At 42.3% G+C, this 17,201-nt stretch overlaps 1 protein-coding gene across 4 annotated transcripts in view; it reads left to right on the forward strand.

The window, feature by feature from the left end:
• The window catches only part of C1QTNF3 (C1q and TNF related 3), a 110,155-nt gene extending 93,824 nt beyond the window's left edge, over positions 1 to 16,331 (forward strand). For all 4 annotated transcript variants that reach the window (XM_058170178.1, XM_058170180.1, XM_058170177.1 and 1 more), the window contains 4 exons: positions 4,116 to 4,270; positions 6,527 to 6,656; positions 9,757 to 9,856; positions 12,755 to 16,331. In XM_058170178.1, coding sequence (XP_058026161.1) covers positions 4,116 to 4,270; positions 6,527 to 6,656; positions 9,757 to 9,856; positions 12,755 to 12,914 — 545 coding nt within the window. In that variant the 3' untranslated portion in view covers positions 12,915 to 16,331. The remainder of the gene's footprint in view (positions 1 to 4,115; positions 4,271 to 6,526; positions 6,657 to 9,756; positions 9,857 to 12,754) is intronic.
• The last annotated feature ends 870 nt before the right edge of the window (positions 16,332 to 17,201 follow it).

Here is a 17,201-nt window from a genome sequence, read left to right on the forward strand (position 1 = left end):
ACTGAAAAAAGTTACTTAGGATTGGTCCTCGCACTTATAACTGTAGCAACATCCCCACAATCACATTGTCAAAATTTAGGCACCAGATAATCGGCATGTATTTTTAATGGTTGGAGTATCCCGGGTTCACGTGATCACCATTTGTGACTTTCAGGCATGAAGAATGGGGATCTCCCATTAAGTTTCAATTAAGATAATTTTTTTGCTCATGCCTATACACAAGAATCAGTCGACTAATGGCCAGTATTAAATTGGTGCTACATAAGAGTCAGAGGAATTCAAGAGGGGTTGGACTTAGACCTTTTGTGGGAATGTAATGATTCTAGGCAAGGGGTCAGCAACTTTTGGCTCTGGAGCCACATGTGGCTCTTTCACCCCTCCGCTGCGGTTTCCTGTTGCTCAAAATATATGCATCACAACCGCCAATGTGTGACACCTGCCGGCACACAATTTATTGAGCTTTTCAACCTCCAATAGGCCAATCATGGATAAATCCAAGAAAAGAAAAGTTTCAGAAGAAAACAGAACATTTAATTCAACTACATTTTTTTTTTAATTTGAATTTATATCCCGCCCTTCTCCGAAGACTCAGGGCGGCTTACACTGTGTTAAGCAATCGTTTAGTTTAGTTCAGTTTAGTTTATTTAGATTTTTATACCGCCCTTCTCCCGAAGGACTCAGGACGGTGTACAGCCAGATTAAAACAATAATATACAAAATTAAAACAACAATTAAAATACATATTCAAAGATGGCCGAAAATTAAAACCGTCAAATTGACCTATACTAAAATACCCCAATCTAAAATTATTAAAAAACCAGAAATTTGAAAATTTAAAAATCAAGCCAGTCCCGCTTGGATAAACAGGTATGTTTTCAATTCACGGCGAAAGGTCCGAAGGTCAGGTAATTGGCGTAAACCGGGGGGAAGTTCGTTCCAGAGGGTGGGTGCTCCAACAGAGAAGGCCCTTCCCCTGGGGGCCGCCAGCCGACATTGTTTGGTGGACGGCACCCTGAGAAGACCCTCTCTGTGTGAGCGTACGGGTCGGTGGGAGGCATAAGGTAACAGCAGGCGGTCCCGTAAGTACCCGGGCCCTAAGCCATGGAGCGCTTTAAAGGTGGTAACCAACACCTTGAAGCGCACCCGAAAGACCACAGGTAGCCAGTGCAGACTGCGCAGGAGCGGTGTTACCCGGGAGCAACGTGTGGCTCCCTCAACCACCCACGCAGCTGCATTCTGGACTAACTGGAGCCTCTGAGTGCACTTCAGGGGTAGCCCCATGTAGAGAGCATTGCAATAATCCAGACGAGAAGTGACGAGAGCATGAGTGACTGTGCATAAGGCATCCCGGTCAAGAAAGGGGCGCAATTGGCGCACCAGGCGAACCTGGTAAAAGGCTCTCCTGGAGACGGCCGCCAACTGATCTTCAAACGACAGCTGTCCATCCAGGAGAATGCCCAAGTTGTGCACCCTTTCTGTTGGGGCCAATGACTCGCCCCCAACAGTCAGCCGCAGTTGCAGCTGACTGTACCGGGGTGCCGGCATCCACAGCCACTCCGTCTTGGATGGATTGAGTCTGAGTCTGTTTCTCCCCATCCAGACCCGTACGGCTTCATCCATTTGTATATTATATACAAAGTCAACTTTTATTGCCCCCAACAATCTGGGTCCTCATTTTACCTACCTTATAAAGGATGGAAGGCTGAGTCAACCTTGGGCCTGGTGGGACTTGAACTCGCAGTGATTGCAAGCAGCTGTGTTAATAACAAACTGACTTAGTCTGCTGAGCCACCAGAGGCCCTTATGTTAGTTTTGTGACCGCTCAAGAAATAGTTATGCACGGCAAGGGTTTTGTGGCTCCCGGTGTTTTCTTTTCTGTGGGAAACGGGTCCAAATGACTCTTTGAGTGTTTAAGGTTGCAGACCTCTGTTCTAGGCTGATTACTTGCTTGACTCTGCCCCCAGGCTCTGTCTGCTCCTCTCCTACATCTTCTCAGCTGACTTGCAACAAGCTAAGTCAATGCTATATGTAGAAAAAAAACCCTAGGACAGAAATGAAGGAAATTCCCCTATTGTCTAAGAAAGCCATCATTATTATCTGTTCGTCAATATAGTTTTGCTTCTCAAAATACTCTTAATTTTGAGGGGGATCCCCACTGTTTTTCAACCTTGGCAATATTAAACTGTGTGAACTTCGACTCCGAGAATTCCCCAACCAGTATGTTCAAACATCCAGCTCCTACCAAGTTGCTTCTTATCTACCCCTGCCCTTTTTCCTACTATTTTAGAAAGTATATCCGGATCTCAATACTTACTAGTGCTCCAGATGTTTTATTTATTTTTATTTATTTATTTATTTGTCACAACAGTATATATAAACATAAGCATGAAATAACTATACGATATATTATTATTATTATTATTATTATTATTATTATTATTATTATTATTATTATATATAAGCATAAATATAATCATAAGTATGTAATAACTATATGAATTTGGATACAATCAAAGGGAACATTAGGATAGGAACAGTAGGCACGTTGGTGCTCTTATGCACGCCCCTTACAGACCTCTTAGGAATGGGGTGAGGTCAATAGTAGATAGTTTTTGGTTAAAGCTTTGAGATTTTGGGAAGAGACAACAGAGTTTGGTAGTGCATTCCAGGCCATTCTGTTACTGAAGTCATATTTTCTGCAATCAAGATTGGAGCAGTTCACATTAAGCTTAAATCTATTGTGTGCTCGTGTATTGTTGTGATTGAAGCTGAAGTAGTCTTCAACAGGAAGGACGTTGTAACAGATGATTCTATGAGTTAAACTCAGGTCATGTCGAAGGCGGCGGAGTTCTAAATTTTCTAAACCCAGCATTTCAAGTCTGGTGGCATAAGGTATTTTGTTGTAATCAGAGGAGTGGAGAACTCTTCTTGTAAAATATTTCTGGACATGCTCAATTGTATTAATGTCTTAAATGAGGTATGGGTTCCAGGCAAGCGAGCTGTATTCAAGAATTGGTCTAGCAAATGTTTTATATGTTCTTTCTGCGCCAACTCAGTAAGCTCAAACTGCCCAAGGAGCTGCTGATTCAGTTCTACAGAGGAATTATTGAGTCTTTCATTTGCACCTCTATAACTGTCTGGTTCAGTTCTGCAACCCAACAAGAAAGACACAGACTTCAGAGGATAATTAGAACTGCAGAAAAAATAATTGCTACCAACCTGTCTTCCATTGAGGACTTGTATACTGCATGAATCAAGAAGAGGGCCGTGAAAATATTTACAGATCCCTCACATCCAGGACATAAACTGTTTCAACTCCTACCCTCAAAACGACGCTATAGAGCACTGCACACCAGAACAACTAGACACAAGAACAGTTTTTTCCCAAAGGCCATCACTCTGCTAAACAATTAATTCCCTCAACACTGTCAAACTACTTACTAAATCTGCACTACTATTAATCTTCTCATCATTCCCATCACCAATCTCTTTCCACTTATGACTGTATGACTGTAACTTTATTGCTGGCAATCCTTATGATTTATATTGATATATTGACCATCATTTGTGTTGTAAATGTTGTACCTTGATGAAGGTATCTTTTCTTTTATGTACACTGAGAGCATATGCACCAAGACAAATTCCTTGTGTCCAATCACACTTGGCCTATAAAAATTCTATTCTATTCTATTCTATTCTATTCTATTCTATTCTATTCTATTCTATTCTATTCTATATGCTCTGGTTAGTAGTGTAGTGTTTCTGGAGAAGAAGCTACGCAAGATTAAATTTATAACTCTTAAAGCCTTTTTTGCGATGTAGTTGCAGTGAGCTTTGGCACTTAGATCATTTGATATGAAAACTCCAAGGTCTTTAATGGGGTGGAGGTCATTTACAAGGTAATGTATTGAACTATAATTTCTATCTTCCCCGGTCATTGGTGGTTAGGAAAGATGGGTGCTGTAATAGAATATATATCTAGAGGATACCAGAATAAGAAAGGTTAAATCAAATTTTGCCTAAAGAAGTCTAGATTAAAAATGAAAAGAAAACCTTGCATGGAGTCTTTTAAAGCTTGCATTTCACCGAGGAATCTATTGATTGACTGCCCTAAGGAAACCATGGGAACAATGGGAATAATGGATTACCTGGCACAGAAGGATCGAAAGGTGACAAAGGAGACAAGGGGGACTTGGGACCCAGGGGCGAGCGAGGCCCTCAAGGACATAAAGGAGAAAAAGGTTATCCTGGCATCCCAACAGAGCTTCAGGTAATTTCCCCCTAATTTTCATGACGGCATGATTTTTCCAAAAGTGACTGCCTGTTGCAATTCCATAAATTTATGTATGTGTTTGTTTGTTTAGCAATAGCAATAGTACTTAGACTTATATACTTCTTTCCAGTGCTTTACAGCCCCTCTCTAAGCAGTTTACAGAGTCAGAATATTGCCCCAGGGGTGAAATGCTCCCGGTTTGAACCGGCTTGCCCAATCCGGTAGCAATGGTGGCTGCTGGTTCGGAAAACTGGTGGCAAAAATCCCGAGCCCCAACCCCCCTGCCTCTGCTGAGCCGCACCATCAGCAGAGGTTTTTTTTTTTTACTTTTAAAAGCAGTTTTTCTTCAGCCGAAAACATGCCTTTAAAAGTAAAAAAAAGCCTTTGAGGATGCCACCCCTCAGCTGAGATCGGCAGAGCCTTTAAACTTAAAAAAAATAATTTAAAGGCTCCTCTAGCGATCTCACCTGAGTTCCTCATCAGCAGAACCTTAAAAAACATGTTTTCTACAAGTAGAAAACTTCCTTTTAAGAGATTCTAAGGCACTTACCTGATTACTGATCTAACACATGGCTTTCCCAGCTCGAAAGGAGCAATTTCACTTTCAGCACCAGACAGAATCAGTTGCTAGCTAATCTATTTCCTCAGCAAGCAACTAATGCTGGCTGGCTTTGCTGGCTGAGGAACTCTGGGAATTGAAGTCCACAAACCTTAAAGTTACTAAGGTTGGAGACCCCTGATCTAAAAAATATAAATAAAATAATAAAATAAAATATTTGTGCAGCTTTCTGAGATTTGGTATGTTTCTGTAGTGTTTCAGTCTAACTACACAAACACACAAAATCTCACAAAGCTGTATGTGGCATTTTGTGTGTGCGTGTCAGTTATGTTGTGTTGTGTTGCACTGTGTGTGTGTAAAGTGTGAAAGATGGTTTTTGGTACCACTTATTGTTTTGTATACTTTGTTTATTATTTTTATTATTTATTGTTATTGGCCACACCCACCAATTAAGCCACGCCCACAGAACCGATAGGGAAAATTTTTAGATTTCACCCCTGTATTGCCCCCCAACAATTTGGGTCCTCATTATACCCACCTCAGAAGGATGGAAGGCCGAGTCAACCTTCAAACTGGTGAGATTCGAACTGCCAAATTGCAGTTAGCAGAAGTAGCCTGCAGTACTGCACTCTAACCACTGCGCCACTGTGGCTCATGCTTACCTGGCTATGATATAGAGGATTTGGGGGGTGGGTGGGCTGGGTCAGCTCTTTGCGGCAGTTCTGACAAGACGGGCGAACCAGGAGTATACCTGGCGTGTCTACTTTACTTAACACCCACGGCATTTGCTTAATGATCATTGCACAACATTAAGGTTTACCCACTTTGTGGTCGTCAAGACATGAGTGAAATTGTAGACTCCATTATGGTTATAAGTCAAGGACTAACTGAACATTCTGGACACCCCTGTTATCACTGTTGGTGCACACTTTAATTTATTTTGCAAGCCAAAGTAAACCTGTAAGTAAGACTCCTTCTCTTTTTCCTCCATCCTGGGGCCAATCTGACAGATCTCACTTCTTGTGGCTGAAATGGCATGAAGTCAAGTCCACCAACTCAGCTGCTATGTTAAACTATACAGTAATCTTAAATGGAGCTGTTTTTTAGATGTCCATCTAAATCAGGGGTGCCGAATTCGGTCCATGGGGTACTTAAATCTAGCCTACGGGGCTGGCCTGGAAATATCAAAGGACCAGCCCACAGTGCCTCTGCTGGCCAAAATGGGCCTGTTTTCGGCCTCCCCGCCCACCTGCAGCACTCTGCTGGCTGAAAATGGGCCTTGCGGAGGCCTCTGCATGGACCGTTTTCAGCCAGCAGAGTGCTGCAGGAGCGCCCGGCCACACCTACCATGACCCCCCCCACACACACTCACCCTCCGAGGTCAAATACAATCCTGATGCGACCTCAATGAAATTGAGTTTGACATCCCTGTTCTAGATGTTTTTCTTTCTTCATATGAGTGGTTCTCTGTTCATGCATAAATCAATGGCAGTGTTGTTAGTCAGGTTGGCTAAGTGCTGTCCCAGATCCTAGTGATGCATTTAGGAAATTAAAGTTTATCTCTCTTTCTCCCTCCCCTTTCCTCCTTCCCCAGCTAAACTGGGGAAGAAGTTAATGCAGAATTGATTGCTTTCAACCATGTCTTCCAATCTGCCTTTCTCCTGTTTTTCAAATGCTAACTCTATTTCTCTTAGGTTGCATTTATGGCTTCAATGGCCACCCACTTTAGTAATCAGAACAGCGGAATAATCTTCAGTAGCGTGGAAACCAATGTTGGCAATTTCTTTGATGTAATGACTGGACGATTTGGAGCTCCAGTGAATGGTGAGTACAGCAGATAATATATTTGGTGTAAATTTTGTGCAAAAGAAACAATAATTTGCCTTGGACATTCTTGATGCAATCCAGCAGAATTTTTTCCCCTTGAAGCTTCAGACTGATGTGTTTTACTTTGGATCAAGCACAAAGATAATATTCTGATGTTTTCTAAAGATGTCTCCTTAATTGATTGAGTTGTGATGTCCATAGCAATAGCACTTAGATTTATATACGGCTTCACAGTGCTTTACAGCCCTATCTAAGTGATTTACAGAATCAGCCTATTGCCCCCGACAATCTGGGTCCTCATTTTACCCACTTTGGAAGGATGGAAGGCTGAGTCAACCTTGAGCTAGTGAGATTTGAAATGCCGAACTGCAGCTAGTAGTCAGCTGAAGTAGCCTGCAGTACTGCACTCTAACCACTGCGCCACCTAACTTTTTAATTGTGATTGCTTGATCAGAAAGGATGTATCCTGCCAGATTCTATAAAAAAAGGACAACAAATTCTGTTTGGACCCTTTTTAAAAAAATGGAAGTTTTTTCCTTTATTATTCTTGCGTAGGCAATTTGCATGAATGTAACTTACAACCGAGAAATGTTTTTGTCTAAATTGCCTATGAGCCGTGGTGGTGCAGTGGTTAGAAGGTAGTACTGCAGGCTACTTCTGCTAATTGCCAGCTGCCAGCAGTTCAGCAGTTCGGGTCTCACTCAGACTGAGTTAAGCTCAGTCAAGCTCAAGGCTGACTCAGCCTTCCATCCTTCTGAGGTCGGTAAAATGAGAACCCAGATTTTCGTGGGAAATATACTGACTCTGTAAACCGCTTAGAGAGGACTGTAAAGCACTGTGAAGCGGTATATAAGTCTAAGTGCTATTGCTATAAAATTTCAACAGGAAATAATTGAAAATTAATAAAGACAATAAAAAAGCCAATATTTGATTTTTGCAAATGTATTTATCTCTGTCCCTTACAATATATACTGCTATACTCTGTATGCATTCCTAGCAGTTTACAATGAAGAAATAAAACAACATTGAATTAGGACAATACCATGGTAATACAATAGAGTAATGCAGGTGGTACACATTCATAATTTCTTGAGTACATTCTGGAAAAGTTTTTATGGATTTCTTGGAATAGAAGTAACTCAAATTTGCTGTACATATTCAGTAATCTGATTCTCCAGGCTTCAACAGATCAGTAACGAATTATCAATCAGGTTCTTTGCATGTTAGCAAAGCTTCAATGAAATGCTGGGCAAAACATCTGTAGAAAAACCTGATCAGTACAAGAACCTAGCTGCTAAGTATATTAAGTTGTTTTATTAGCTTCTAACAACTAATAACAAGCTCAAGACAATATCAAAACAGAAGCTGTAAACAGTCCAAAAATTAGATTTTGGAAACTCAGAAAATAGAAATATTCTTCCTAAAACTTTTTAAAGGCAACCTAGTTAAGCTATTATTGCTTTTAAAGGTAAAGGTAAAGGTTCCCCTCACACATACGTGCTAGTCATTGCCGACTCTAGGGGGCGGTGCTCATCTTTGTTTCAAAGTCGAAGAGCCAGCACTGTCCGAAGACGTCTCCGTGGTCATGTGGCCGGCATGACTCAACATCAAAGGCGCACAGAACGCTGTTACCTTCCCACCAAAGGTGGCCCCTATTTTTCTACTTGCATTTTTACATGCTTTTGAAACTGCTAGGTTGGCAGAAGCTGGGACAAGTAACGGGAGCTCACCCCGCTACACGGCAGCACTAGGGATTCGAACCGCTGAGCTGCCGACCTTTCGATCAACAAGCTCAACGTCCTAGCCCCTGAGCCACCGCGTCCCCTATTATTGCTTTTACCACACTAAAATAAATTAAACAGCGTGCCTGTATTAATCACTGTTCTTTCAATATGTCCCCGTTCATTGGTAAACTTAATAGTAGACTGGAAATAAGATCTGTCAGTCACAATAACTTATCCATGTTTTTATACCTCTCCTTTCCCCACATCTTCAATTTATGGAAAATTTGTGGAGCTTACAAGAGCTTAAAAATTGTGCCAGACTGGCATTAAAAAAATAATGATAGTCTTTTAAGGTACCAAAATAGATTCTAAGCTTAAGGAGCAGTTTACATCATCTTGGATTGTTTCAGGGATGAAACAAAATATTTTGCAAGTGTGGATATTCATGTTGGACAAGAAGACAAATGAATTCTTAACAATTGTGGATAAACGTGTACACTCTTAAGTTTAGAAGGATTCTTATTATATTTGGTAAGGATTAGTTCTGAATATGTGTACAGGTAGTCCTCGATTTACAACAGTTCATTTAGTGACCGTTTGAAGCTACAGTGGTACAGAAAAAGTGATTTATGACCGTTTCCCCACACTTATGGCCCTTGCAGCATCCCTGTGATCCGGTAGCAATGGCAGCGGGTGGTTCGGAGAACCGGTAGCAAAATTCCCTGCTCTCCCCACATGCCCAGCTGAGCCATGCGATTGTCAGAGCCTTTTTTTTTTAACTTTTAAAAGCATTTTTTTAACAACCTCTTCGGCCAAAGAGGTTGTTAAAAATGCTTTTAAAGGGTTAAAACAAGGCTCTGATGATCCCAGTTGAGGTGCCTGATCGTCAGAGGCTTTTTTTTTCTTTTAAAAGCATTTTTTAAAAGGTAAAAAAGCGGAAGCCTGCTAGGCAAAAAATGGGGGCTGTAGGCAAAAAATGGGGGTTGGGGGGTTCGTTTGAGAGAGAGGGGGGAGGGAGGGAGGGAAGGAAGGAAGGAAGGAGGGAAGGAAGGAAGGAAGGAAGGAGGGAGGGAGGGAGGGAGGGAGGGAGGAAAAAGGAGAGGAAGGAAGGACTACAAATCTGGCCCTAGATAAAGCTTTAGAGGATAATCCAGGGCTGGAAGGGACCTGGAGGTCATCTAGTCCAACCCTGCTCAAGCAGGACGTTGTTAATGAGTTTCTGTCTTTTGATCCCCCAGTCACATAGTCACGCCCCCCAGTTACATGACCCCCACCAAGCCATGCCCACCAAGCCACACCCACAGGATCAGTAGGAAAGAAATTTAGATTTCACCACTGAATTGTACTATATATTTTTTTCTCTTCCCTTCTAGGGGTGTATTTCTTCTCCTTCAATATGATGAAGCATGAAGATGTCGAAGAAGTCTATGTGTACTTGATGCATAATGGCAACACAGTCTTCAGCTTATTCAGGTGGGTGGGGTGCATTTGGGGCTTACAAATATGTGAAATAAATTTGGGACAGGAACTGAAACCCAGGGGTAGAGCACATGAGACGCCTTTCAAGGGTCTCAGCTTCAGTCCCTAAGACAGGGGTTCCTAACTCCTGGGCCATGGCACTACTACCAGGTGGCAGCCTGCTTGAAACTGGGCCACTCGCGTGAGTGGTGGGCCCTTGCACTCAAGGGTGGGATTCATTTTTTTTTTACTACTGGTTCTGTGGGCATGGCTTGGTGGGCGTGGCAGGGGAAGGATACTGTAAAATCTTCATTCCCTCCCCACTCCAGGGGAAGGTTACTGCAAAATCCCCATTTCCTCCTGATCAGCTGGGACTCTGGAGGCAGAGAATAGATGGGGACGGAGCCAATCAGAGGTGGTATTTGCTGGTTTTATTTATTTATTTATTTATTTGATTTTTACTGGTCAGAACCTGCTGAATATTGCCTTTGCTTGCGCTCCTGTGTGATGCTCCTGTCGTGTCCCACTCCTCCGCAGACGGCCGGGTCAGGGAAATCCGAATCAGGCGTGCCTCTGCAGCTCTGCCAAAGTCCTAGCAAAGTCCTCAGGGCAGGCAGGAGACCAGAAAGTGACTTCAGCAAGATATGTTTAGACTTTGCCTGACTCAGAGAATGCCAGAAAGCAGGTCCTTTATATAGGCCATGGGGTGTGGCTCCATGACTCAGCACTTATCCAGGCCTGCCCCTCCCTTCCTTCTGTTGCCTCCGCCTATCAAGTCTTCTGACGCGAGGGTCACTCCAGTCTGCAGCTGTTGGCAATTGACCTCTCTCAGGCTCACATGCTGTGGAGGAGGGGGAGGGATCTAGTTGCTCCGTTTGCCTGGGCATGGAGCCAGAGCTGGGGGCTGGAGATACTTCCTCCTCTTCAGCCTGTCTGGGCATGGAGCCAGGGCTGGGGCCGGGAGGCATACTAGGACATTCCTCCGTGTTCGGAAGCAGATAAGAAGGCCCCGGCTGTGGTGAGATCGGACGAGACACAACAGCTCCATTTGTGCAAGTGGATCTTTGTGTGTGAGCGCAAGTACCTTCTGCTCACATGTGATCCTCCATTTGCACCCACCCACCAATGGAGCTGTGTGCCGGCACAAGTGCCTGCCATTCACACACACACACACACACACACACACACACACACACGTGCTGGGCCACTGTGGTAGAAAGGTTAGGGATCGCTGCCCTAAGACCTCCAAAGAAATAGGTTACGGATATGAGGACAAACCACTAGGGAATGCTGCTATCCCTTAGCATAGATGACCTGACTAAGAATTAGGAGCACTAAGTTGGAAAAATGACCAGTAATAGATTTTATGAAGAATTCATCTTGCGTGATATAAAACTGCACGTTTTCTAAAATAGGTGTTGTCAGGTAAGTAGGTTGATTGTATTCATCTTTAGATGAAGTTGGAACCATTAATTACTACTGCCTAGGCTGAAATTGTCAATCTGCTGCTTTAGACCTGCAAAGGGGTACAGATACTCCTTGATTTATGACTAATTGCTTAGCGACTGGAGTTACAATGGAACCTGAAAAGGGCACTTATGAGCTGGATTTGAAATTCCAACTGTCCCCACCCACCCCGATCATGTGATTACCTTTTGGGTGCTCATCAACCGGCTTGCATTTACAGGTATTTGCAGCATCCCATGGTCATGTGGCCGTGATTTATAATTTCCCCCTCAGAAACAGGTATTTAGTTCCAGTTTCTGGCACAAAATGGCCATTGCAATGGGGTCATTTAATGATTGCAGCATTTACTTTACAATAGAAGGTGCGGTCACATGATGATCTGCTTAACAGCATGACCTACAACCCTAATTCCTGGCTCAATTCCTTTCTTAAATTGAGAGCTAGCTGTACAGAAACAGGTGATTTGCAAATAATTCATAATTACAATATTTTTTAATTTCCTTATTCATCAATTTCCCTTTGTTAAATCTTCCTCCCCACCTCCCTGCAACCAAGTGGTGGAATTCATTTTTTTTTTTTACTACCGGTTCTGTGGGCGTGGCTTGGTGGGTGTTGTGTGGCTTGGTGGGTGTGGCTTGGTGGGCGTGGCAGGGGAAGGATACTACAAAATCTCCATTCCCACTTCACTCCAGGGGAAGAATACTGCAAAATCCCCATTCCCTCCCCACTCCTGGGGGAAGGATATTGCAAAATCTCCATTCCCACCCCACTCTGGGGTCAGCCAGAGGTGGTATTTGCCAGTTCTCCAAACTACTCAAAATTTCCACTACCGATTCTCCAGAACCTGTCAGAACCTGCTGAATAGCATCCCTGCTGCAACTCAACTGTCTTTTGGCATTAAAGGTAGTCCTCATGTAATTGGGATCAGGAACTTGGTTGTTAAGCAAAAGAGTCATTAAGTGAAACTGTGACTGTGTTTATTATCTTGCTTCAGCTTTTTTCACTTTACATTCCCCAGAAGGTCGTAAATGCAAGAATTGGTTGCAGTTATTTTTTTAACAGTCGTAACAGGAAACGGTCTCTAAATAAGGCAACTGCTAAGTGGGGACTACCTTTAGGGCAGTGGTGAAATCCAATTTTTTTTTACTACCAGTTCTGTGGGCGTGGCTTGGTGGGCGTGGCAGGGGAAGGATACTGCAAAATCCCCATTCCCTCCCCACTCCCTCCCCACTCTTGGGGAAAGGATATTGCAAAATTTCCATTACCACCCCACTCTGGGGCCAGCCGGAGATGGCATTTGCCGGTTCTCCAAACTGCTCAAAATTTCCACTACCGGTTCTCCAGAACCTGTCAGAACCTGCTGGATTTCACCCCTGCTTTAGGGATTGGAACAAAGCTTAAAATATGAAGAACAAACCAGTTTACCTTCTGTACCTTTGCTCTTAGCTACGAATCCAAAGGAAAATCAGACTCGTCAAGCAACAGCGCAGTGCTTAAACTCGCCAAAGGAGACGAAGTGTGGCTGCGGATGGGCAATGGGGCACTGCATGGAGACCACCAACGCTTTTCCACTTTTGCTGGGTTCCTTCTTTTTGAAACCAAGTAGATCCACTCACTGGAAATGCAGTACAACGTCACTACTTGGTTTCCCTGCTCTTTGGATCCTCATAGGAACGCATAGGTAGCCCTCGACTTACAACAGTTCGTTTAGTGACCATTCGAAGTTATAACATCAGTGAAAACAAGTGACTTATGACCATTTTTCACACTTATGACTCTTGAAGCATCTTCAGTCACATGATCAAAATTCGAATAGTTGGCCATTGACGCGTATTTATATCAGTGTCCCGGGGTCATGTGACCACCTTTTGCGACCTTCAGACAAGCAAAGTCAACGGGCAAACCAGATTCACTTAACAACGGTGTCGAGAAAGGTCGTAAAATGGGGCAAAACTTAACAAATGTCTCACTTAGCAACTGAAATTTTGGGCTCAATTGTGGTCGTAAGTCGAGGACTACCTGTACTAAAATCCCAGGATTTGTCTTGACACCAGTATGTTGTTAACTATGAAACATGGTAAGAAGTTAGGCCTGAATTTATATTATGCCCTTTTAATGACATTTTGCATCTCACCGCACATTCTTCCCTCCTTGCTGATGGATACTGAATAGTTACCAAACGCCTGTTCCTGGTAATTTAATAGAATGATGATTGTAGCCTTTTCTTTTTCCATTCTAAACCAGCAATTTTCATCTGATCTTGGGCGCTAGTGAATGTTGCATGTACAAAACATTCAAACGGGATGTCACTGTGTTAGTGAGCCACGTGTGAATTTGGAAGCTCCTGTATTTTTAAATACAAAAATATAGGTAGTCCTCGACCTACAACCATTCACTTTTTTTTTATTTGCATTTATATCCCGCCCTTCTCCGAAGACTCAGGGCGGCTTACACTATGTCAAGCAATAGTCTTCATCCATTTGTATATTATATACAAAGTCAACTTATTGCCCCCAACAATCTGGGTCCTCATTTTACCTACCTTATAAAGGATGGAAGGCTGAGTCAACCTTGGGCCTGGTGGGACTTGAACCTGCAGTAATTGCAAGCAGCTGTGTTAATAACAGACTGTCTTAGCAGTCTGAGCCACCAGAGGCTCAAACACTTAGTGAGTGTTTGAAGCCACAATGGCAGAGAAAAATGGGATTTACACTTAGGACTCTTGCAGCATCCTTGGTTATGTGATCAAAATTTGGGTGCCAGACAACCAGTATATAGTCACATGATAGCCATTTACAACCTTCCCAGCCAGTTCTGGCAAGCGAAGTCAATGAGGGAAGCTGGATTTGCTTAACAACTGCGTGATTCACTTAAAAACTGCAATGATTTGCTTAACAACCATTGCAAAAAAGGGCAATAAAATCCAGAAATTCTGGTCCCGATTGTCAGTAAAAAATAAAATTATATATATATATATATATAAAAACAGAGGGAAACATTGGAAGAAGACTAGCTGCATTTTTTCAGACGGCTTTATGAAAAAAGCAAAAGCTTTCCAGATTAATTCAGTGAATCTTGATTATTGTTAGCAAACAACTCTTAAAATACCAAACAAACAACGGTGAGATTTTTAACTTTTGGTTAAATTTAAATTTTTGAACGTGTTTAAACTAGGTAAACTTGAATTGGTTGGCTTCAAACAGATGTAACAATCTCAAAATGTGCATGTTTGTGTGTTTGTGTGTGTATTCTGTGGAAAATGATGTGTACCATGTTTTGGGTACATTTTGCCTTGGCTGAAGATTTGCAATGATTTGCTAATTTTCACTTCTGTATCTTTGAAAAATAAATATATCAATTTTAGGACTGATTTTTATTTTCACCCTGTGTGAAAGTATGTTTAAGAAACAAGCTGACTTAGATTTTGGTAAATTACTCATTGGCAGAGTAACAAAGTATAGTCTTTTTGAAGCTGGTAGACTATATATTTCTGCAAGATTTAGTCTTTTAAAAGCATTAAATATACAATACATTGGTACATTGAATACTTTAGACTTAGTAGGAGTTGCAATCTGTAGTAGATGTCATTTAAAAAATGAAGCCTTGTTTGGAATGCACCAAAGAGGTGTGTAAACTTTTAAAAGTATATTAGCAAGATGATGGCATGCTTTCAAAACGTAGTTTTAATCTCATCGTCATTTACTGATAATATATTCTGACTCCTGTTCTTACTATGAATGCCTTTTGCCTTTTGTTATTAGAACTGTGTTTCAAGCATCTGGTTATTCTGTACAGAAGACTTGGTAATTAAACACCATTTTGAATAAGTATTTTGCGCATCAAAAGAAAAACACTACAGTTCTGTACTTTAGACTGGATTTTTAAAAAATGATCTTTAGAAATAAAGAGCGGAAGGGTGAGAATTTGGCTGTGGGAGACAACTCAAAAAAACAAACAAACAATAATGCAGTCCATGCAATATACTCCCCTGCGCAACCACACCATCTGTGCATGCGTGCAGGTTTCGCATGGCTCCCCCTAAACTGCACGCGCAATCCGCACCATCTGCGCATGCACATGGTTTTTGCATGTACAATGCACATGCGCAAATGGCGTCTGCGCATATGCATGCTGCGCAACAGTACTCTCATGCACATGCGCAAACACACGTGCATGCGCAAACATGCATTCATGTACAGGAGAACTCCAAAGACCAGTTGGGTCCCCTGAATTGCACGCATGCACCCCAGCGGCCCGAACACCAGCTGGGGTGCATGCGCATGCGCTGCTGCAGGTGACTTGGGCGACAGCTCGCGTGCCTGGAAAAATGGCTCTGCGTGCCACAGATCCGCCATCACGTCCTATGTGGTGTTCCTCTGACCACTAGGAAGTTTTCTTCTCCATACTATCTTCTCACATTCTTCCTTTTCTTTTTTCCCCCAAATTTTGCTTCCAGTGTTTTGATCAGGACTCCCTAGCTTTCATCATTTTTAAAAGTTGCTTGCTTATAAATCTACATTTGAATGTTCAATTTTGTCCCACTGATTCCATGATTCCTCTCGTTAATTCCCCACAAGGTGTGCAAACTTAGTAGGAAGAAAGTGTCATACATCCTAGCTTGAATGGAGGCTCAATGCTCAAATAATGCTGTAAATATTCTATCTCAATCTCCTCCATAATTGGTATTCACGCATCCTTGATCCCAAATCTTACAAAACACAATGATTTAATATTATTTGTAATGACTTTATCTTCTAAAGTTGCATGATTATAGCTTAATATGAACATATCTACACCTGATCTTTAGATGATAAATTTGCATTATTGAAATTATACTAAGCATTTTTGTTACTTTCGTTTATAACATGAACTAGCATATCTCAACTTCAACAGCTCCCAGATATTGTAGATGAATGTGTCAGAATTTTACAACCAGTCACTTAGTGACTGTTTATCTTCTAAAGTTGCGTGATTATAGCTTAATATGAACATATCTACACCTGATCTTTAGATGATAAATTTGCATTATTGAAATTATACTAAGCATTTTTGTTACTTTCGTTTATAACATGAACTAGCATATCTCAACTTCAACAGCTCCCAGATATTGTAGATGAATGTGCAGGCAATGGGTTTGCCTAACAACGATGATGGTTACTTAACGACTGAAGGTTTGCTTAATGACTGCTGCAAAAAATGTTATGAAATCCGGTCAGTCACATGATGACCTGCTTAAAGACTGCAACAACTTATGATTGTAATTCTAGGCTCAATCATGGTTATAAGTTGAAGACTATCTGTATCCAATGGTCTGAAATATGCTAAAAAAATCTATCTTCAAATACCAATGTCTAGGCCAGTGATGGCTAACCTTTTCGGTGCTTAGTGCCAAAAGCGCACGCATGCACGCGCACACACACCCATAATGCAATGTGCGTGCAAATCCCATGTGCCCCGCCCCTGCATGCACCCTGCCCATGCGTGCGCACACGTCTCCTGCATGCGCCCCGCCCCCCATGCATGCACGGCAGAGACCCAAAAATCAACTGGCAGGAGGGAGGCACGTGCGCATGCGCGGCAGAGCAGAGCTGGCGCCAAGGCTCATGTGCCCGCAGAGAGGACTCTGTGCCACCTGTGGGATAGGTTTGCCATCACAGGTCTAGGCCATCTAATACATGGCAAAGAAACCGGAAAAAAAAGGTGTTTTCTGCCACTTAAAGGGCACATTGACAGGCACACAAATATTGCTATAGCACATTCTTTGTAAAAACAAATTTTGCTTGGCTTAAACTATTTTACTGCCAAATATTGAATTTTACAGCGAGTAACACTCATCCAAAATATTTATCTGCCTGAGGACAGGCAGCAAATATAAGCTGCAAATCCAGGCTAC

Source organism: Ahaetulla prasina, chromosome 2 (genome assembly GCF_028640845.1).
Source record: "Ahaetulla prasina isolate Xishuangbanna chromosome 2, ASM2864084v1, whole genome shotgun sequence".
Lineage (NCBI taxonomy): Eukaryota > Metazoa > Chordata > Lepidosauria > Squamata > Colubridae > Ahaetulla > Ahaetulla prasina.